At 46.6% G+C, this 22795-nt stretch overlaps 1 protein-coding gene across 1 annotated transcript in view; it reads left to right on the top strand.

Moving 5' to 3' along the window:
* EIF2AK4 (eukaryotic translation initiation factor 2 alpha kinase 4) overlaps positions 1–22795 on the top strand; it is a 271684-nt gene that overhangs the window by 58012 nt on the left and 190877 nt on the right. Inside the window, exon 8 of the mRNA XM_033953235.1 lies at positions 3795–3952. Within this exon, the coding sequence (XP_033809126.1) occupies positions 3795–3952 (158 nt within the window). The remainder of the gene's footprint in view (positions 1–3794; positions 3953–22795) is intronic.

Genomic DNA, 22795 nt, shown 5'->3' with positions numbered 1-22795 from the left:
ACCGGCAGGAGGGGTTGGGTACCCTTCTGCTGCGATTGTCGGGAGGGCCGTTGGGGGGGTCTACAGGAGGGGTTGGGTGCCCTCCTGCCGTGATCGCTGGGGGGAGGGGAGACTTGCAGCCGTAGCCGCGGTCACTATGCTAATCACGGCAGGGAGACCTTTGCCGCGATTAGGTACAGCGGCCGCGTCTACTTACCATATAGGCTAACATTGTAAGCATTTAAAGTACATGTCGTGTTTGTTTTTGCATTGCTTGCCCCAGGGGTGGTGGAAGATTAGTGATTGAAAAACTGTATGAAAAATAACTATTTTAAATTTAGTGATCAAAATGTGTCAGTTTTGAGAATTTATATTAATTAATTTTTTCTCTGCGTGTTTTGTTTTTGTATAGTTATTAACTAATATTTAACTAAGTTTTAAAGTTTTAAAGATGTTTCCTTTATACGTAAATAAAGAAAAGTGAATGGGATTGCAGTGGCGGTGACGGGGCGGTGAATGGGGTGGCAGTGGCGGTGACGGGGCGGTGAAGAGGATGGTGAGACGGGGACGGGGCGGTGACGGGGATGGTGAGACGGGGACGGGGCGGTGACGGGGATGGTGAGACGGGGACGGGACGGGGCGGTGACGGGGACCAATTTTTTCACCGTGTCATTCTCTAGTCTAAGTCACAAAAACCCACCTAAAGCCATCAGATAAGCACTGCAAACACATAATACAGACCCCCACACACTACCCCAGTGTTCACTGACCCCCCCAACCCCATAAAAATCGTAATCACATCTTTAAAATTCAGCCTCCAGACCATCATCACCTTGCTGCCTGGCATAGGAAAGCCTAGTCGTCCAGCACAGAGGCGGCTTAAGCTGTCTTGGGGTGGGTTAGGGACTCATGGAGAGGAGGACCCATGCCAATAAGCCCCTGTAATCACTGCATTAATACTTAAACATGTGCACTCCCCTATACACCCCGAAAATTATTTTGTACTGGCATATAAGTGGCTCCTGTAGCCATAAGGGCTAGTGAGGTAGTAGATAAGTGGGTCTAGGGAATTCTGGAGGTGGTTTGGGGGGCTCACCATGACCTATAAGGGAGCTGTAGGGAGGAGAAGACGTGGCACCCTTTTTGTGAAGTTCATAGCAGTGCCCTTTAAGGTACCCCACTATTTAGGTGCCATGTCTGGATGTTCAGCCCATCACTTTGCAGACCTCTCCCATGTCCAACAGGGCTTGTTCCAGGCATTTTTGACTTGGACGAAAAGTTGGACGAAAATGTGGTATAAAGATGGACGATTTAGCAACTTGGATGATCAGATCGGTAGGACGTATAGTTAGACGATTTTCAAAACAAAAAAAATTTTGGACATATTTTTCGAAAATTTTTACTTTGGATGACTTGCGACTTAGACGAAAATGGACTTAGACGTTCCTTTCGATTATGCCCCTCCACTTATATAATCCTCATTGGAGATTGCCCCAACTTTGTTTGTTGGGCTGAGAACTTTTTCAGCAGCCTTTTTTATTTTCTAAGCATTTAGCAACTCACGCTGTTTAAATTTTTTTTTTTTTTTTTAAATTACTTTTATATTTAGGTTAATCTGATTTTTTGTTGTTGTTGTTGTTTTATTATTACTGGCTCACCATATGATTGTTAACCGAATCGAGCTTCATTTTTTTTTAAGAAAACCCGGTCTATAAATTTAAGGTTTACCGTATTTTCACGCATATAACGCGCGCGTTATACGTGTTTTTACCTACCACGCATACCCCTCGCGCGTTATATGCGTGAGCGCGGTATACAAAAGTTTTTAAACATAGTTCCCACCCCGCCCGACGCCCGATTCACCCCCCCAGCAGGACCGCTCGCACCCCCACCCCGAACGACCGCTCGCACGCGCTCCCACCCGCATCCCCGATCGGAGCAAGAGGGAGCCCAAGCCCTCTTGCCCGGCCGACTCCCCGACGTCCGATACATCCCCCCCCCCGGCAGGACCGCTCGCACCCCCACCCCGAAGGACCGCCGACTTCCCGACAATATCGGGCCAGAAGGGAGCCCAAACCCTCCTGGCCACGGCGCCCCCCTAACCCCCCCCCGCACTACATTACGGGCAGGAGAGATCCCAGGCCCTCCTGCCCTCGACGCAAACACCCCTCCCCCCAACGACCGCCCCCCCCCCAAGAACCTCCGACCGCCCCCCCAGCCGACCCGCGACCCCCCTGGCGACCCCCACGACCCCCCACCCCCCTTCCCCGTACCTTTGGTAGTTGGCCGGACAGACGGGAGCCAAACCCGCCTGTCCGGCAGGCAGCCACCGAAGGAATGAGGCCGGATTGTCCCATCCGTCCTAAAGCTCCGCCTACGGGTGGGGCCTAAGGCTCGTGGGCCAATCAGAATAGGCCCTGGAGCCTTAGGTCCCACCTGGGGGCGCGGCCTGAGGCACATGGGCCCAACCCGACCATGTGCCTCAGGCCGCGCCCCCAGGTGGGACCTAAGGCTCCAGGGCCTATTCTGATTGGCCCACGCGCCTTAGGCCCCACCAGTAGGCGGAGCTTTAGGACGGATGGGCCAATCCGGCCTCATTCCTTCGTTGGCTGCCTGTCGGACAGGCGGGTTTGGCTCCCGTCTGTCCGGCCAACTACCAAAGGTACGGGGAAGGGGGGTGGGGGGGTTGTGGGGGTCGGCCAGGGGGGTCGCGGGTCGGCTGGGGGGGCGGTCGGAGGTTCTTGGGGGGGCGGTCGTTGGGGGGGGAGGGGGGTTTGCGTCGAGGACAGGAGGGCCTGGGATCCCTCCTGCCCGTAATGTAGTGCGGGGTGGGGTTAGGGGGTCGCCGTGGCCAGGAGGGTTTGGGCTCCCTTCTGGCCCAACTACACAAAGGTACGGGGAAGGCGGGTGGGGGTGTCGTGGGGGTCGGCCAGGGGGGTCGCGGGTCGGCTGGGGGACGGGCGGAGGTTCTTGGGGGGGGGCGGTCGTTGGGGGGAGGGGGTTTGCGTCGAGGGCAGGAGGGCCTGGGATCCCTCCTGCCCGTAATGTAGTGCGGGGTGGGGTTAGGGGGTCGCCGTGGCCAGGAGGGTTTGGGCTCCCTCCTGGCCCGATATTGTTGGGGAGTCGGCGGTCCTTCGGGGTGGGGGTGCGAGTGGTCCTGCCGGGGGGGGGGGGGGTGTATCGGACGTCGGTGGGGGCATCAGGCTTTCAGGATGGGGACAGACCTTCAAGGGGGGACAGGACTTCAAGGGGGGACAGTGCACGGAAAGTCAGGGGGGGTGAACGGAGAGTCGGGACAGCGCACGGAAAGTCAGGGCAGGGCACGGAAGTCAGGGGGGGTGAACGGAGAGTCGGGACAGCGCACGGAAAGTCAGGGCAGTGCACGGAAGTCAGGGGGGGTGAACGGAGAGTCGGGACAGCGCACGGAAAGTCAGGGCACTGCACGGAAGTCAGGGGGGGTGAACGGAGAGTCGGGACAGCGCACAGAAAGTCAGGGCGGGCGAAAGGAGCGTCGGGCATCATGCGCAGTATACCCGTGAGCGCGGTATACAAAAGTTTTTGTACATATCATCGTGATTTCTGCGCGCTATACCCGTGTGCGCATTTTACACGGGTGCGCGTTATTTGCGTGAAAATACGGTAGTTTAGTTCCTCCTCCCTTCTAATTCAGTGTTTAACATGCATCTATTCTTGGTGCATCCGAATATTCCAGACAGCAGTGAGCTTGGGTTTTACAGCTCAGTGTCAAGTCAGTAATGTTAATATCTATTTGCAGAGATGTGAATGTAATTAGAAATTTTATATATTTTGCACAGGCAAGAATGAGCAGCTTGGAAAATCAGTTTACAATGCCCTGGAAGTTTCTACAGGAAACTTTGTTGTTGTATACGAGTGGATACTTCAGTGGCGAAAGAAGATGGGGAAGTTCCTTACCAGCCAGGAAAAGGAAAAGGTTGAAAAGTGTAAAAAACAGGTAAATGTATTTTGTATGTCTGTGGTCCTGCATTTCTGGCTGCTTTCATAGTCTTTGTTCTGTTTTCTGATTCACAATCCTGGGATTAATTAATAGCAGCCACCTGGTTTGGGTGGATGTATAAATTTATTTAATTGTTATGACAATCAAAGGTTTTGTTTTGGAAGTACAGCAGGATGCAGTTATATTTTTATGAAAACTTAATTTGCAAATGTAGATATCTCTAAGGCATTGAGAGGATGGCACTGAGCTCAAGTGGCTCTATGAAATACTGAACTTTAACTTGTGTATACACCCACCATTTCCAGAGCAAGGGGAGGGGTCTCCTGACCAATGAAGCAATAGGAGGAGGAGACCCCCTTCTGAAGGGACACTAGGATTAGTATAAAACCCCAGTCAGTTTGAATTTATTGTCTTTGATTCCTGCTTCCCCAGCCGTTGTACCACAGAGTAAGGAAAAGGGTCATTGGTAATGATATCCCAGCCATTCTGGAGGGGATCAAGGACTTTGACTAGTCCAGCCATATAACGTAAGGAATAAAGAAGTGGTGGGCAGTGACAAGGTTGCTGAAGCTTCTGCTAGAATGGGAAACCAGCATACTCCTGCTTCTAAAGAGTAAGGAAAGGAACAGCTGGAGCCATAAGAATCCTTGTCCTGAGATGCAGGAGGGGATACAAAGGGATGCAGGATATAAGAATAACCATACTGGGGCAGGCCAATGGCCCATCTAGCCCAGTATCCTACTTCCAACAGTGGCAAATCCATGTCACAAGTATCAGGCAGGGTCCCAAATAGTAGCAAGAATCCATGCTATCAGTTCTAGGGTAAGAAATTGCTTTTCCCCAAGTCTGTCTCAAATAGCAGATTATGGACTTTTCCAGGAATTTCTCTAAATTTTTTTAAACACAGAAATGCTACCTGTTGTTACCACATCCTCTGGTAATGAGTTCTAGATCTTAACTATTTGTTGGGTGAAAAAAAATATTTCCTCTTATTCATTTTAAAAGTATTAACATGTGTCATCTTGAAGCTGGGACATTAGATCATCTGCTATTTTATTGTCTATGCATACAGGTTTTTTGGAATTCAATTTGGGGTCAAATAAATAGCTTGTTGGAAAATCTGGTGGCATTATCTTATGATACGGTGCTATTTAGTACATCAATGAGAGTAAGGAGCCAAATATCTTCTAACAATAACAAGCTATTACTCATTATGACAGGGGTTGCCATACTCAAAGAACAAAAAAACTCCCAAGCCCCAAGGCTTGGGGCTTGGGAGTTTTTTTGTTCTTTGAGTGTTGCAGCTCCCATCTTTTCGGGATTTTCTAGCTTCAGGGGTTGCCATACAGCATATCATGAGAAATTGGAAAAATTGGGATCGTCTGAATTATAACTTTTGGTGGAACTCGCTATGTCACATATTTAAAATGGAAAGGGTAATTGCCATGCAGTAAGGGAATTTTAAGAAATTTCAAGATATTTGGGAGCTATTAACAAAATACTGCAATGAATGAATACCATTTCCCCTCCCCCTTAAAAATGCACGTTCAAGGTGGGGGATGGGGATGGGGGTATTTTGGTTTTCTTATGTGTGCAAATTGAATATAAGGGAGAGAGGGATATGGAATCTGAATTAAATGTTGATAGGCTATTAAGTGATGTATTTAAGTATGAAATGATGTTATATACTGTTACACTTATTGTAAGTTTTAAAAATCAATAAAGAATTTAAAAATAAGTGTTAACATGTAACTTAATTGACTGTCCTCTGGTCTTAGTACTTTTTAAAACAATAAACAATCAATTCAAGTTTATCCGTTCTACACCACTCAGAATTTTGTAGACTATCATATCCCCCCTCAGCTGTCTCTTTTCCAAGCTGAAGTGCTCTAATCTCTTAAGCCTTTCCTCATATAAAAGGAGTTCATCCCCTTAATCATTTTGATGCCCTTCTTTGAACCTTTTCTAATTCTGCTTTCTGGTGCAAAGGACATATGAATCCTGACAATAAGTGATATTCTTCTACTCATGAGTTGTTTGCAGAAAGATGAAATTTACATTCTTCAGCTCCTGCAAGCGAGCTGAAAAGGTGTGATTCTGATACTCTTTTATTCTTTGGGGTTTGTTTTTTAAAAATTCAAGTTAAGAACATAAGCATTGCCTCCGCTGGGTCAGACCCGAGGTCCATCGCGCCCAGCAGTCCGCTCGCGCAGCAGCCCAACAGGTCCAGGACCTGCACAGTACTCTTCTATCTATACCCTTCTATCCCCTTTTCTAGTAGGAAAATGTCCAATCCTTTCTTGAACCCCCAATACCGTACTCTGCCCTATTACGTCCTCTGGAAGCGCATTCCAGGTGTCTACCACACGTTCCTAGCATTTGTTTTGAATCTGTCCCCTTTCAACTTCTCCGAATGCCCTCTTGTTCTTTTATTTTTCGAAAGTTTGAAGAATCTGTCCCTCTCTACTCTCTCTATGTCCTTCAAGATCTTGTAAGTCTCTATCATATCCCCTCTAAGTCTCCTCTTCTCCAGGGAAAAGAGTCCCAGTTTCTCCAATCTCTCAGCGTATGAAAGATTTTCCATCCCTTTTATCAGACGTGTCGCTCTCCTCTAAACCCTCTCTAGTAACGCCATGTCTTTCTTAAGGTACGGCGACCAATATTGGACGCAGTACTCCAGATGTGGGCGCACCATCGCCCGATACAACGGCAGGATAACTTCTTTCGTTCTGCTAATAATACCCTTCTTGATTATACCTAGCATTCTATTCGCTCTCTTAGCGGCCGCTGCGCACTGTACTGTTGGCTTCATTGTCATGTCCACCATTACCCCCAAGTCCCTTTCTTGGGTACTCTCTTTCACTAGAGTACCCAAGAAAGGGACTTGGGGGTTCAAGGCTTTTCAGTGCTGGAGAGGTCCCCCTGTGACCCAAGGGAACTCTACCTGGGAGAAGACGCAGACTGTGGGTCAGAGGTCTAAAGCTGGCAAGGCATCCCTTGGGGTTTCTGTCCAGCTGGCCTGGATTGAATCTCATGGAGCTTGGGGTCCGTTCCCCTTGAAGCTAGCTCACATCCTGGTTTATTAGGTGTTTAAGTGCAGGCTGTTTGGACCCGGTTTTAGTCCAGCAGGGCTTAATGGGTACTGGCTGCATAAATTACTCCCCCTACTTGCACATAGATCTGTGGGAATTGAGGTCTCTGTTGGGTTTGGTCTGACTGGCAGCCCGAAGATCCCAGTATGTGGACCGATTTGCTGAGCAAGAGGCAAGTGTCTTCTCCACTTCCAGTTTCTGTGACAGCTGCAGTAGGCTAACCCAGCACAAACAGACAGCGAGTATTACCTATTGAAGTCCATGGAAAAATTAGGGAAGGGGGGGGTTACGATTTTGCTGTTTTTAAGGGTTTATGGGGTTGTAGCTAGAGTTTCCCACCTCCAAAAACCCTTTCTCAGAATATTTTGACCCTTTTTTTTTGGGGGGGGAGGAGTCCTCTGGGCCATTTTTAGCGTGACCACGCTGCTGTGGCAACCATCTAAGATTTTTCCCCAATTTTGAATAAAAGCCTCCATCTGTCTCAAAAACCCCTCGATTTGGATTAAAACCACTTGGGATAGATTCCCCAATGGAGATACCCCTAGAGGAGAGTGTGACGTAGTTGATAGACCTACAGCCTCAGTACCCTGATGTTATGGGTTCAAACCCTGTGCTGCTTCTGGTTACTCTGGGCAGGTCACTTAATCCTCCACTGCCCCAGGTACATTAGATAGATTGTGAGCCCAGCTGGACAGATAGGGAAAATGTTTGAGTGCCTGATTTGCAACCCATTCTGTGCTCCTTTGGGAGAACAGGCTAAAAAATGAAATAAATAAAGCCAGATTTGCGATGGATAGTTGACTGAAAAGTGGCTGAATGCTGCGAAGTATGTGAAGGAGTTGTGGGAGCCTGGAGCTTAGCCCCATCTTAAGGCTGGGGGATCACAGAGGACCCCTTGTCTGGGGAAAATAACCTTTCTGTAGCCTTGGGATGGAGCACAGGTGAAGCACAAGTGTGTGGATGCTGAGGAGGCCAGAAAATGGCAAAGTGAAGCCTGGAAGGGTGCCTCAGGGGTTCCTAGTCAGGGGACATGATAGAGACGTTCAAAATACTGAAAGACATCGATAAAATAGAGCAGAAAAACAAATTATTTACACTGTCCAACGTGACACGGACAAGAGGACATGGTTTAAAGCTAAGGGGGGACAAGTCCAGGACAAATGTCAGGAGGTTCTGCTTTACGCAGCGAGTGGTGAACGCCTGGAATGCTCTTCCACAGGAGGTTATTAAGGAATCCACTGTGCTAGGATTCAAAGGCAAATTAGATGCACATCTCCTTATGAGAGGCATAGAGGGATATGGGTGGTAAAACTACATCAGGTGTATACCTGACTGGGCCTCCGCGTGTGCGGATCGCCGGACTCGATGGACCATGGGTCTGATCCGGAGATGGCAGTTCTTATGTTCTTATGTTCTTATGATTTACCCTGGAATTTGTAAGTTTATTGTGGAAAGCTTACTTAAACTGTCAGGGTCTTCCACAGCAGTTGATGGGGAAATGTTGTCTGTGCAAGGGAATGTGTCCTCTCCAAGTATGTGTGCTTTAGTAGAAATTCCTGAGAAGGAGCCAGAGGAACAGTCTGAGAATGACTGGGGGGACTTAAACAAATATTCCTCTCTTGACCAAGTTGCTGGAGTCCATCATATCTACCCAACTTTCATCCTTTCTTGAAAGATTCTCCATTCTCCTACCCTACCAACATGGCTTCAGACCCAACTTCAGCACCGAATCCCTATTGGCCTCATTAATCTCAAAGGTCCAACATCTTCACTCTCGCAATAAGTTCGCTGTTCTTCTTCAATTCGACCTTTCTGCAGCTTTCGACATGGTCCATCATGATATACTAATTCTCCAACTTTCTGAAATTGGCATAAACTCAACAGTCTTAGATTGGTTCTCAAAATTCTTATGTTCCCGCTCCTACTTCGTTAACATGAATGGCTCCTCATCCCTCCCATGGAAACCGATTTGTGGAGTTCCTCAGGGCTCACCTCTATCCCCGATTCTCTTCAATGTTTATATGTCCTCCCTGAAACTCCTCCAACTGCCCCCCTTGGAAACACTTTACACTTACGCCGATTACATCCTTGTCCTCCTCGAGACCGACTCTAACCTCACTAATCTCTCTGAGAACATCTCTTCATGTATATCGAACCTCCAATCCTGGGCCCTCACCATACAAATGAAATTAAACGAGAACAAAACTACTTTGGCTCGGCCCAAAATTAGATCAGTTACCCACCCTCATCTCACTGTCCTCTGGCACCACATTGCAGCTTGAACACTCATGCAAAGTTCTGGGCATCATCATTGATTCCACACTGTCCTTCAATGACCACCTTAATTCCTTAGTAAAAAAATGCTTTTTCAGCCTTCACATGTTAAGGAAAGTGAGATCCTGCTTCCATCATCATCACTTTGCTGTCTTCGTACAATCCATCATTCTTTCCAGACTAGATTACTGTAACTCCATCTACATAAGCCTGACAAAGAAAAGCCTTCATAGACTCCAGCGGATCCAGAACACTGCGGCTAAACTAATCTTAGCAAAAAGCAAATTTGACCACGTCTCCCCGCTTCTGTCTAAGCTTCACTGGCTCCCAGTAATCCTTAGGGTTCACTACAAATGAGCCTGCCTAACCTTCAAGTCTCTACACGGTATCCTGCCTCCCCTTTTTCCATTATCCTGGAATTCCTCTAATCCCAACACCACCAGATCCACTCAAAAATTCAAACTATCCTTCCCCTCATTAAAAGGCATATCCCATGCAGGAAAATTAATGACTTCCCTCTTCTTCAGGATCACCGAACTCTGGAATAGCTTTACTACCCCGCTTTGAAGCCTGACCTCCCTCCAACTCTTCCGAAAATATTTGAAAACTTGGCTTTTCTCTAAAGTGCAATGACCCCTCCCTCATCGATATACGAAGTCCCACTAAACATAAGAACATAAGAACATAAGCAATGCCTCTGCCGGGTCAGACCTGAGGTCCATCGTGCCCAGCAGTCCACTCACGCAGCGGCACAACAGGTCCAGGACCTGTGCAGTAATCCTCTATCTATACCCCTCTATCCCCTTTTCCAACAGGAAATTGTCCAATCCTTTCTTAAACCCCAGTACCGTACTCTGCCCTATTACGTCCTCTGGAAGCGCATTCCAGGTGTCCACCACCCGCTGAGTAAAGAAAAACTTCCTAGCATTTGTTTTGAATCTATCCCCTTCCAATTTTTCCGAATGCCCTCTTGTTCTTTTATGTTTTGAAAATTTGAAGAATCTATCTCTCTCTACTTTCTCTATGCCCTTCATGATCTTGTAGGTTTCTATCATGTCTCCGCTTTTCCAGGGAGAAGAGCTCCAGCCTCTCCAATCTTTCAGTGTATGAAAGGTTTTCCATGCCCTTAATCATTCGTGTCGCTCTCCTCTGGACCCTCTCAAGTATTGCCATATCCTTCTTAAGGTACGGTGACCAATACTGAACACAGTACTCCAGGTGCGGGCGCACCATTGCCCGATACAACGGCAGGATGACTTCTTTTGTTCTGGTCGTAATACCATTTTTAATAATACCCAACATTCTGTTTGCCTTCTTCGCGGCTGCTGCGCATTGCGCCGTTGACTTCATTGTTGTATCCACCAGTACACCCAAATCTCTTTCAAGGTTACTTCCCTCTAATACTAATCCCCCCATTTGGTAGCTGAACATCGGGTTCTTTCTCCCTATATGCATGACCTTGCATTTCCCTACATTGAATTTCATCTGCCATTTATTCGCCCACTCCTCCAGTTTGTTTAGGTCCCTTTGTAGGTCCTCACACTCTTCCGTAGTTCTAACCCTTCTACAGAGTTTAGTGTCGTCCGCAAATTTTATAACTTCACATTTCGTCCCCGTTTCCAGGTCATTAATAAATATATTGAACAGCAGCGGTCCAAGTACAGACCCCTGCGGAACTCTGCTCGTGACTTTCCTCCAGCCCGAGTAGTGACCCTTCACTCCAACCCTCTGTCTCCTGCCTGCCAACCAGTGTTTGATCCATCTGTGTACGTCCCCTTCCACCCCGTGGTTCCACAGCTTCCTAAGTAGCCGCTCATGGGGTACCTTGTCAAAGGCCTTTTGGAAGTCAAGGTAAATGATGTCTACAGATTCCCCTTTGTCCAACTGGCTGTTTACTCCCTCAAAGAAGTGCAGTAAGTTTGTTTGGCACGATCTTCCCTTGCAGAAGCCATGTTGGCTCGCTTTAATCAGCCCATTTTTTTCGATGTGCTCACAGATGCTGTCCTTTATCAGTGCTTCTACCATCTTGCCTGGAACCGATGTCAAACTTACCGGCCTATAGTTTCCCGGGTCTCCTCTTGACCCCTTTTTAAAGATAGGTGTAACATTTGCTATCTTCCAGTCCTCCGGAATCTCTCCAGTTTTCAAGGATAGTTTGCAAACACGTTGGAGTATTCCCGCTATCTCATTTCTTAGTTCTTTTAGTACACTAGGGTGGATTCCGTCCGGGCCTGGTGATTTGTCGCTTTTCAATCTATCTATCTGTTGGAGGACATCCTCTCTCTAAGTCCTTCTACTTTTCATTGTAGTTCCTTTCTATACCAACTCCTATAAACCGTGTCGAGCTCTACTTCTGTGGAGATGATGCGGTATACAAACTTAAGGTTTAGTTTAGTTTAGTTTAGTTTAGGGACTGAAAGTAGGATTCTGTGCTTTTACTGCCACAGAATGAATCATCCCTTCTGGGGGATTTGGAGTCACAAAAGGAGACTGGAGGCCAGGAGACTGCGGTCCCCTTGAGCAAGGATCCACCCAAGGGTTCTGAAGGAACTAAGACAAGAAATAGCGGGCACAATCCAGCATGTTTGCAACCTATCCTTGAAAACTGGTGAGGTACCAGAGGACTGGAAATTGGCGAATGTCACACCTATCTTCAAGAAGGGATCGAGGGGTGACCCCGGGAACTACAGGCCGGTGAGCCTGACTTCAATTATAGGGAAGATGGTGGAAGCTATGATCAAGGACAGCATTTGCGAGCACATTGAGATGAATGGCCTACTGAGAACAAACCAGCACGGATTCTGTAAGGGAAGGTCGTGCCTAACGAACCTTCTGTACTTCTTTGAGGGAATAAGCAGTTGGGTGGACAATGGGGAACCCATAGACATCATTTACCTCGATTTTCAAAAGGCTTTCGACAAGGTGCCACATGAAAGGCTGCTTAGGAAGCTGTGGAACCACAGGGTGGGAGGGGATGTGCACAGATGGATCAAGCACTGGTTGTCGGGTAGACTGCAGAGGGTCGGAGTGAAGGGCCAATATTCTGACTGGCGGGGAGTCACGAGCGGTGTGCCACAGGGATCGGTGCTGGGGCCGTTACTCTTCAACATATTTATCAATGACCTGGAAAAGGAGGCAAATTGCGAGGTTATAAAATTTGCAGACGATACCAAACTGTGCGGTAGAGTTAGGTCCAGGGAGGAGTGTGAGGACCTGCAAAGGGACCTGGACAAGCTGGAAGACTGGGCAAACAAATGGCAAATGCGCTTTAACGTGGAAAAATGCAAGGTCATGCATATAGGGAAAAAGAACCCGTTGTTCAACTACAAATTGGGGGGGGCATTGTTGGGAGACAGCAGACTTGAGAGAGACTTGGGTGTGCTGGTGGATGCATCACTGAAGCCATCTGCACAGTGCGCAGCAGCCTCGAAAAAAGCCAACAGGATGCTGGGCATCATAAAGAGGGGCATAACAACCAGGACGCGGGAAGTCATCATGCCATTGTATCGAGCGATGGTGCGTCCACATCTGGAATACTGCGTTCAGTATTGGTCGCCACACCTCAAGAAGGACATGGCGGTACTTGAGAGAGTCCAAAGGAGAGCAACGAAACTGGTAAAAGGGCTGGAACACTGCCCATACGCCGAGAGGTTGGATAGGCTGGGGCTCTTTTCTCTGGAAAAAAGGAGGCTCAGGGGAGATATGATAGAGACCTTCAAGATCATGAGGGGCATAGAGAGGGTGGATAGGGACAGATTCTTCAGACTGAAGGGGACAACAAGTACGAGGGGGCATTCGGAGAAACTGAAGGGAGATAGGTTCAAAACAAATGCAAGGAAGTTTTTTTTCACCCAAAGGGTCGTGGACACTTGGAATGTGCTACCGGAGGAAGTGATCAGGCAGAGTACGGTACAGGGATTCAAACAGGGATTGGACGGATTCCTGAGGGATAAAGGGATCGTGGGATACTGAGGGAGGAGCTGGGATGTAACACAAGTATAGAAAGCTAACCAGGTAATAAGTATAGAAACCCAACAGGTCGTGCATGTGCAAGACCGGAGGGTTAGGACTACGATGGGAAGATAGGACTTCAATGAGAAACCAAGGTGGCAAGGGAGCCCCTTCTGGTGATTCAGACAGGTCGTGACCTGTTTGGGCCGCCGCGGGAGCAGACTGCCGGGCAGGATGGACCTATGGTCTGACCCGGCGGAGGCACTGCTTATGTTCTTATGAGTAGACCAGACAGTATGCCACCTATTTAAACCAATAACATTGCTGGAACTTATCCCAGAGTCACTGCGAGAATTAAACTTTTGAGTTTCCTCAGACTGTGGTGGCAAAATGCTCAATTATGAATCCTTCCCAGGTTCAGACTTTATTTTTACTGTCACATCCGGATCTTACTACCCTAATTATGGAGCATTGGGAGGTCCATGAGGGCTCCTTAAGGGGAGCTAACACAGTGATAAGGCTGTATCTGATGGCTTCTGAACTTTAGCAGTTATTTATCCAGCCAAAGGTGGACTCGCTAGTAGCTAAGGTTACCAAGCAGACTCCCCCTCCCCTCTAGTAAGAGGGGTGTAGTCTTAAAGGATGCACAGGACCACAAAGTGGATGTAGTCTTCAAATGTCAGTTTGAAGCCTTATCCTTGGGATTTAAGGCGGCCTCTTTTGTTGCACGTGCCTGTCATACCAGAGTCTGTTGTACTGCAGGCATGGATGACGAGGTGTGCCTGCAACTAGTCATGGAAGGGATTGACTATATGGCAGATGCCCTGTATAACATTATTAGGTTCTTGAGCAAAGTCTTAGCTGTCAAGAGGTGTGCTGCTCTAAATCTCCCCTTGGGTAATTTTGACGATCGATGCCAGTTTCTACGGCTGAAGGACATTGTCACAGGTATGAAGCCCAATGACGATGGACTCTCTTGCAGAAGAAGTGGTCCATAAACAGGCCATTTGGCTTACCTTGCAAACTCTAGAGAAACACCTAGAAGATAAAGCAGTCAGGGTGTTCTCAGACAATGCCACAGTGGTGGCTTATGTCAATCAACAGGGAGGCACCAGAAGTGCTCCACTGAGCTTGGGGGCTAAGCTGCAATTCAATTGGGCAGAGATCCATCTGCAAGCAATATCAGCGGCACATGTAGCGGGGGTAGACAATGTGCAAGCCAATTATCTCAGCAGGAAGACCTTAGACCCAGGGCAGTAGTCACTATCCCAGAGGACATTCGACTACATAGTTCAATGCTGTTTGCCCCTGATGATCAACCTCACGGCATCAGCGAAAAACAAAGTGCCTCTATTTTTCAGCAGAAGAGCTGAACCAATGCAAGGTCTGCTGTACATGCTTCCCCTGTGTTCCATGATAGGTTTAGTTATCTGTCAGATACCAAACCATCCCAGATGAGTGATCCTAGTGGCGCCTCATTGGCCATGGTATGAGGACTTGGTGTGATTGCAGAGAAACAAAGCTATTAGTGTCTAGTTCCATTAGAGAATCCGGAACACTTTGGTCTTATGGCATGGCTCTTGGAGCTTGCTGCCATAGTGTGGAAAGACTATTTGAAGGTGGTTATTGCTACCCTCCTTAGAGCAAAGAGACCAGTTTCAACAGTGGTGCAAAAATGATAAGGTAGATTCTTGGAGAACTACGGTGTCAGTGATTTTGGCTTTTCTACTGGCTGGTCTAGAAAAGGGCTGATAGTAGGATCCCTCAAAATGCAAGTTGTGGGTCTCTTGTGTTTCAGAGCCTGAGTAGAAAAGAGTTCCTTGGCCTCGTTCTGGATATAGTCAGATTTTTGAATAGGGTGCTCAGGTTGAGATCTCTGGGAAGACAACCGTTTCCCACATAGAACCTTAACATTGTTCCAAGTGGCCTCAGCAAGGCATCTTTTGAGCCTTTGCAGGAGGCGTCCCTGCTGAATCTAATAGTGAATATCAGCTTTTCTCGTAGCCTTAGCCTTGGTGAGGAGAGTCTCGGAGATATAGGCACTTTTATGCAGGAAACTGTTTCTTAGGTTTACAGAAGTGGGAGTTTCTCTCCATACGGTCCCTTTGTTTTTGACAAAGGTGGTGTCATCTTTCCATGGTAATCAAGAAGTCAGGTTACCTGCCTTCCAAACCACGGGTTCCAAGAGGAGGGACAAAGTGTCAAACTTGATTGATGTACAGAGAAGTCTTCTTCGATACCTGGAAGTAACCAATGAGTTTCATCTTTCAGACTATCTTTTTGTCTTAACCAGTTTTGCAAGGCTAGGCATCTAAGGCCAGATGGATTCATATGGCAGTCTCATTGGCATACATTGGCTGTGGAAAATAGCCATCATTTGCCTTGAGAGCACACTCTACTTAAGAGGTGTGGAGTCTTCATGGGTGGAGACCAGGGCAATTCCTCCTGAAGAGATTTGTAGCGCAGCTACATGGTCCACTCTCCATACATTTACAAAGTTTTATAGGATGGAGGTGGCAGCGAGAAAGGATACCACTTTTCGGTCCTCTGGGTTAAGGATAGGCTCATCTGTCCTGCCCTAGACTCAAGAGACTGCTTTGGTACATCATCTATTGTCAGGATGGGCAGACTGGATGGGCCATTTGGCCTTTATCTGCCTTCATATTTCTATGACTTTGGCTTCTCACCCAGAGGTATCCAGATTTTTGAAGTGAGCTTTAAGCCTTCATACTCCAGTATGTCAACTGTTCCCAATGTGGAGTCTTAATCTTGTTCTGCGGGCCCTCACTAGAGCCTCTGGAGGAGGCATCATTGATGGACTTGATGGTTAAGACAGCATTTTTTGGTGGCACTAACATCAGCATGAAGGGTATCTGAACTGCTGGCTTTATCCCGCAGAGAACCTTTTCTCAGAATTTTGGAGATTGAGGTAGTACTGCGAAAGTAGTCTAGAGTTTTCACATCAACCAGGAAGTACGGATGCCAGCTTTCGTGCCCTTGGGGGTCCAAAGAGAGTGACAAAGTCCTGAGACTGCTGATGTTCGCAGAGTGTTATTTCATTATTTGGAAGCCACAAACTCGATGAAATTAACAGGGAAATACTTTTAAAACCAGTAGGAGGAAATATTTTTTCACTCAAAGAATAGTTAACTCTGGAACGCATTGCCAGAGGTTGTGGTAAGAGCGGATAGTGTAGCTGGTTTTAAGGAGGGTTTGAACAATTTCCTGGAGGAAAAATCTATAGTCTGTTATTGAGAAAGATATGGGACAAGCCACTACTTGCCCTGGATCGGTGGCATGGAATGCTGCTGCTATTTGGGTTTTTGCCAGATACTTGTGACTTAGATTGGCCTTCGTGAAGACGGGATACTGGGCTAGATGGACTATTGATATGACCCAGTAAGGCTATTCTTATGTTCTTACGAATCCAGGGTATCCTAGCCTGAGGAGTCCATCTGGTACAATTTTGTGCCACAATAAGGGGGTTTGATACAGACAGAGGCTTTTATTTCAAAATCGGAACATCCAAGATGGCCGCAGCAGCGATTTCGATGCTAAAAATGGCTGGTGGGAATTAAATGGGGAACAAAAAAATTATGAAATTAGGATTTTATGGGTGGGGAACCTGTCCCTAGTCAAGAAACAATCTGAAAATCCCCTCCCCTCCCCCCTCCCGATTTTGTCTCAAATGCTATACTGTCAGTACTTGCTGGACCATGCAGTGCTGGGAGCTGCATAGGCTGGAACTGCAGTCAGGGAGAATGGAAGGACTTCTGCCTCAGACTAGCTTGCTTCGTCAGATTGCTCCCTCAGTCCCATTACCGGACTGAGACCTCAACCCTCACCAGAACTGTCACATATACAAACTGCCCCTATCCCAGTGAAAAACCTCGACAGAGCAACTCAGCTTGCGCTCAAGCACGCTGTGGACAAAATCTGGATCGAGCCTTGCTTCCAAGAGAACATAAGGAAACCATTGTCCAAATCGTGATGGTTCCTAATGTACAACACTGGGTTGGAGAGCAGCATCTAAATGTAGACTTTCTCCTGTGAGGTAGCCACCATTGAAGCATATGCTGAACAGGGTGTGTTGAGCTGAGGGGGAGAGTATGTGATGGAATGTATAGAAAGACATCGGTCCTACTTATGTACATTCCTGAGAAGCTAAGCCAGTAGGTTGTGGTTCAGCCAGAAGAAATAAAGCCTGGAAATGGAAAAAGGTGGTGTGAGGACCAGAGCAGAAAGAAGCCAACTTCAGGGTATTCCTATAGAATATATATTTAAAAGACTAGAGGGTTAGCTGTGAGATAGGAAAAGCTTTTACCTTGCTAACTCTGTGCAAACAATTCTGTAGTCTGATAGGAACTAGACCTGTTTGCTGTAGAACTCCAAGCCAGAGCATATTCCTCATTGCATATTCTTGAGGGACATAGCTTGTAAGAAGAACAGGTTTCTTTCTATATGTTATCAGGTCTACTTTTACCAATGGGCAAATGGGGCAGTTGCCCCAAGCTCATGTGTAAAGGAGGCCCAGTTGTACAGTTTCCCATTGGTAAAATGAGGGAGCAACAGAGGGCCAGAGGATCACAGGAACTGAGCCTGACTGGGGAAAGAGAGGGGAGAGAGGGAAGAGAGTAGAGTCAATACTGAAATGGAAGCATAGGTGTCATTATTGGGTTTTAGGGAGTGGCATATGTCATCTCAGAAAAAATAGCTTGCCACCCCAGTTTCTATCATCAGATTGAGTCCATGGTAAACAGATGGCCAATTTGATTGCTTGTTGCCCTGGAGAGTTTCGCCAATCCCTCCCCACGCTACTCAACTTTCCCGTCATCTAACATGATCTTTCTTGTTACTGCTCAGTCTCCCTATTACCGTGATCTGATCCCTGTACCCATCATGTAGCTTCCTTCCCTCTCCCATCAGCAACAGTAGAAGAACTTGATGAAACATAAACTCCTGCTACAGCAGGATTGGTTTCATGATAAAAGCTGTAATTTCACAGATCTTATCATGAAATTGGTCCTAAGGCAATGGAAGATGATGTCTCATTAAGCTCTGTTTCTGCTGCTGATAGGAAGGGAATGAGGCTGAACAGTGGGTAGAGGGATTGGATTAGGGTGATAGGGTGGCTGAGTAATTGGATGAGAGATCCAATAAGACTGCTGATCCCACCCAAGAAATTAGCACTGTTCTAGTTATCTTTGGTTCCTACTGAAACATGGTGGCAGATAAAGGCCAAATGGTCCATCCAATCTGCCCATCCACAGCATCCACTATCTCCTCCTCTCCCTCAGAGATCCCATTTACCAGTCTCTCACTCTTTCTTGAATTCAGACAGTCTTTGTCTTTACCACCTCTCGCTGGAAACTATTTCATGCATCTAATACCCTTTCTGTAAAAAAAAAAGTATTTCCTTAGCCTATCACCTCAACTTCATCCCATGCCCTCTCATTCCGGAGCTTCCTGTCAAATGAAAGAGACTCGCTTCATGCGCATTTATGCTACGTAGGTATTTAAACATCTCTCAAAAACCACAAAGTAGTAACACTTAAATCAGAAAGCTACAAAAAATGTTACTCACCATTCATAAACGGGTGGAGAAAAAGCCTCAAGATATATAAATCATGCAGCAATCATTGATGGTTTTGTGGCTGGTGCTGTTTTTGTCATTGGCAAAAAAACTCACACCTACACAATGTGAATATCTAATAAGGAAAACTCCACTATTGTGCACATTTTAGCACCTCATTAAGGAGAAGAAAAAAGCATTTATTGCCTACAAACATTTAGGAAAGCAGGAGGTAAAAGAAGACTATCAGGACAGGTCTAAAGCTGTCAAGAAGGCAGTCAGAGAGGCCAAGCTCCGAATAGAGGAGAATGTAATGTAATGTAATGTAATTTATTTCTTATATACCGCTACATCCGTTAGGTTCTAAGCGGTTTACAGAAAATATACATTAAGATTAGAAATAAGAAAGGTACTTGAAAAATTCCCTTACTGTCCCGAAGGCTCACAATCTAACTAAAGTACCTGGAGGGTAATAGAGAAGTGAAAATTAGAGTTAGAGGAAAAATAAAAATAAAATAAACATTTTAACAAGACAGCATTGATCTAAATACTTTGGAAGGTAGAAGAGAGGAGAGAAAGGAATAGAAGCAGAAGGGGGAGTCGTTGAACAGTAGAATTCTGGAGAAATTTAAATGATAGAAATAGAACAAAACAAAGACAAAAGGCAAAACAATAGATAAGATTAAAGATAAATCATAAGCTGGAAAGAAAAATAAAATAAAACTTTGTCTTCAATCCACGGTTTCAGCGTCAGTGATGAAGTGGAGCAAGTAAGTTTAGGAGGAGCGATTGACGTATCCAGAAAGGGCTTCTTCTGGCCAACAGTCCCAGGATGCCTATGTCTCCTCCCCTGCGATGTTCTCCCATCCATGCATTCCCTCCCAGACACACTGCCCGTGCCCCAGCCGCTCCAAGGAGGCTGCCCTAGATGAGGCCCACGGTGAATGCAGGATTCTCTCCTCTGCGGGAAAGCCGCCCGGAGCCGACAGTCGATCTTCTTAGCGGATTGCATGGGGGGAAGAGTTCACAAGAGAATCTAGCACGGAACATTAAGAAAGGGGATAAATCCGTCTTTAGGTATATTAGTGACAGGAAACGAAACAAAGATGGGATAGAACGACTCAGGAAATCGGACGGGAATTATGCAGAATCAGATTCCACTAAGGCAGAACTACTAAATGAATACTTCTGCTCGGTTTTCACCTGTGAGGAGCCGGGATCCGGTCCACTTTTATGGACAAGGGAATGCCAGAAAGACCCGTTTCAAGACTTCAAGTTTACTCCCAGTAGCGTCTACTGCGAACTTTCAAGACTCAAAGTAAACAAAGCCATGGGACCAGACAACCTACACCCCAGGGTGCTCAGAGAGCTGAGGGAAGTCCTGGCGGAACCATTATCTGTGCTCTTCAATCTCTCCCTAAGCACGGGAAGAGTTCCCTTGGACTGGAAAACAGCTAACGTTATTCCACTCCACAAAAAGGGCTGCAGGACAGAGACGGCGAATTACAGACCGGTAAGTCTCACATCCATAGTATGCAAACTCATGGAAACACTGATCAAACAGAAACTTGATACAATCCTGGATGAAGAAGATCTACGTGATCCCCATCAACATGGATTTACCAAAGGCAGGTCCTGCCAATCAAATCTGATTAGCTTCTTCGATTGGGTAACAAGACAACTGGATGCCGGGGAGTCCCTGGACGTAGTGTATTTGGACTTTAGTAAAGCTTTTGACAGCGTCCCACACCGTAGGTTATTGAACAAGTTGAAATCGCTGGGATTAGGGGAAACACTAGCTGCATGGGTTAAGGATTGAATGTGACCAGTGGAGTACCACAGGGCTCGGTCTTGGGTCCAATCCTATTCAACATATTCATAAGTGATATGACCCAAGGGATCAGAGGAAAAATATCATTGTTCGCCGACGACGCCAAACTGTGCAACATAGTAGGTAAAAGCACTATGCCTGACAATATGACACAGGACCTACTACTATTAGAACAATGGTCATCGACTTGGCAGCTTAACTTCAATGCTAAAAAATGCAAAGTGATGCACCTGGGTAAAAGAAATCTGTGCAGGACTTACACGTTAAATGGTGAGACCTTAGTTAGGACCACGGAAGAACGGGATTTAGGAGTAATCATTAGTGAAGACATGAAAACTGCCAATCAGGTGGAAAAGGCTTCCTCTAAGGCAAGGCAAATGATGGGTTGTATCCGTAGAGGTTTTATCAGCAGGATGCCAGAGGTCATAATGCCACTGTACAGATCCATGGTGAGACCACATTTGGAATATTGTGTTCAATTCTGGAGACCACATTACCGGAAAGATGTGCTGAGAATGGAGTCAGTTCAGCGGATGGCCACCAGGATGGTCTCGGGGCTCAAAGATCTTCCGTATGAAGTAAGGCTGAATAAATTGCAGCTGTACTCACTTGAAGAACAAAGAGAGAGAGGGGACATGATCGAGACATTTAAATATATCACGGGTCGTATCGAGGTGGAAGAGGATATCTTCCGTCTTATAGGACCTTCTTCCACCAGAGGGCATCCGCTGAAAATCAGGGGAGGGAAATTTCATGGAGACTCCAGAAAGTATTTCTTCACTGAGAGGGTGGTCGATCATTGGAATGAACTCCCACGGCAGGTGATTGAGGCCAACAGCGTGGCAGATTTCAAAAATAAATGGGACATTCATGTGGGATCTCTAATGAGGTGAGGGCAGGGGGGTGGTGAGCAAAATCAAACAGAAGGGTCAATGGAGTGGGCAGACTTGATGGCTTTGGCCCTTTTCTGCCGTCATTTTTCTATGTTTCTATGTTTCTATTTCAAAGTTAGAAACCAGTTTTAGCTATTTCTTGTCTTGTAGTTTTCCTGTGCCGTTGTGCACACAGTTCTTGAGAAATTTATGCGAATCCCAGAAGAAACCTGAAAGGGGTGAAACAGGATCCTGTTGGAGATTTTTTTGCTTTCTCACCGGCTTTTTGGAGTAGTGGTCTGTGCAGGTCTTTATAACACTCAAGAGAAAAGAAAAATACCAGCCAGACGGGGGGGGGGTAAGTTTAAGTTGTTCGGGCGGGGGTGCCGGTTCAAGCGGGGGTCCTTTGCGAGCGGGGGGGAGCAATGCTGGTTATCGGGGGAGGGTGCTCGCAAATCGAGTCAACACTTGGTTTGCGAGAGACGTTTTGCGAGAATGTTTTGCTCATCTTGCAAAACACTCGCAAACCGGGTTACTCGCAAACCGAGGTTTGACTGTACTAATATTTCTAACTTTGAAATGTGCACAGTAGTGGGGTTTTCCTTATTAGATATTCACATTGTGTGGGTGTGAGTTTTTTGCCAGCTACAAAATTGTCAATGATTGCTTTGTGATTTATATATCTTGAGGCTTTTTCTCCACCCGTTTTTTATGAATGTTGATCGTTAAGGTTTAACCCACTGCTGGTGAGTAACATTTTTGTAGCTTTCTGATTTAAGTGTCCCCTTTATCGCCTTTCCTCCAAAGTATACATATTGAAATCTTTAAGTCTGCCCCCATATACCTAATGACAAAGAACACTGACCTACTATTAATTATTTTTATAGCGCTACCAGACGCACGCAACACTGTACAGAGTCACAAAGAGTAAGAAAATAGTCCCTGCTCGAAAGAGCTTACAATGTAAACAGGCAAGACAGACAAACAGGATGTCATGGATACAATTAAGGGAAATGGTTACCAGTAATCAGCTGACTGGGTTGGAAGGCAGAGGGGAGTACAGGACAAACAAGCCATTGTGACATCACTGATGAGGTTGGCTCTTATTGGTGGAATGAGGCATTATGACATAAGAACATAAGAAGTTGCCCCCGCTGAGTCAGACCAGAGGTCCATCTTGCTCAGCGGTCCGCTCCCGCGGCGGCCCATCAGGCCTAGTGCCTGAACAGTGGTCCCTGATTAATTTTG

This window comes from Geotrypetes seraphini, chromosome 7, assembly GCF_902459505.1.
Source record: "Geotrypetes seraphini chromosome 7, aGeoSer1.1, whole genome shotgun sequence".
Lineage (NCBI taxonomy): Eukaryota > Metazoa > Chordata > Amphibia > Gymnophiona > Dermophiidae > Geotrypetes > Geotrypetes seraphini.
The sequence above is the reverse complement of the archived record's forward strand: the minus strand, read 5'-3'. Positions and strand labels throughout refer to the sequence as shown.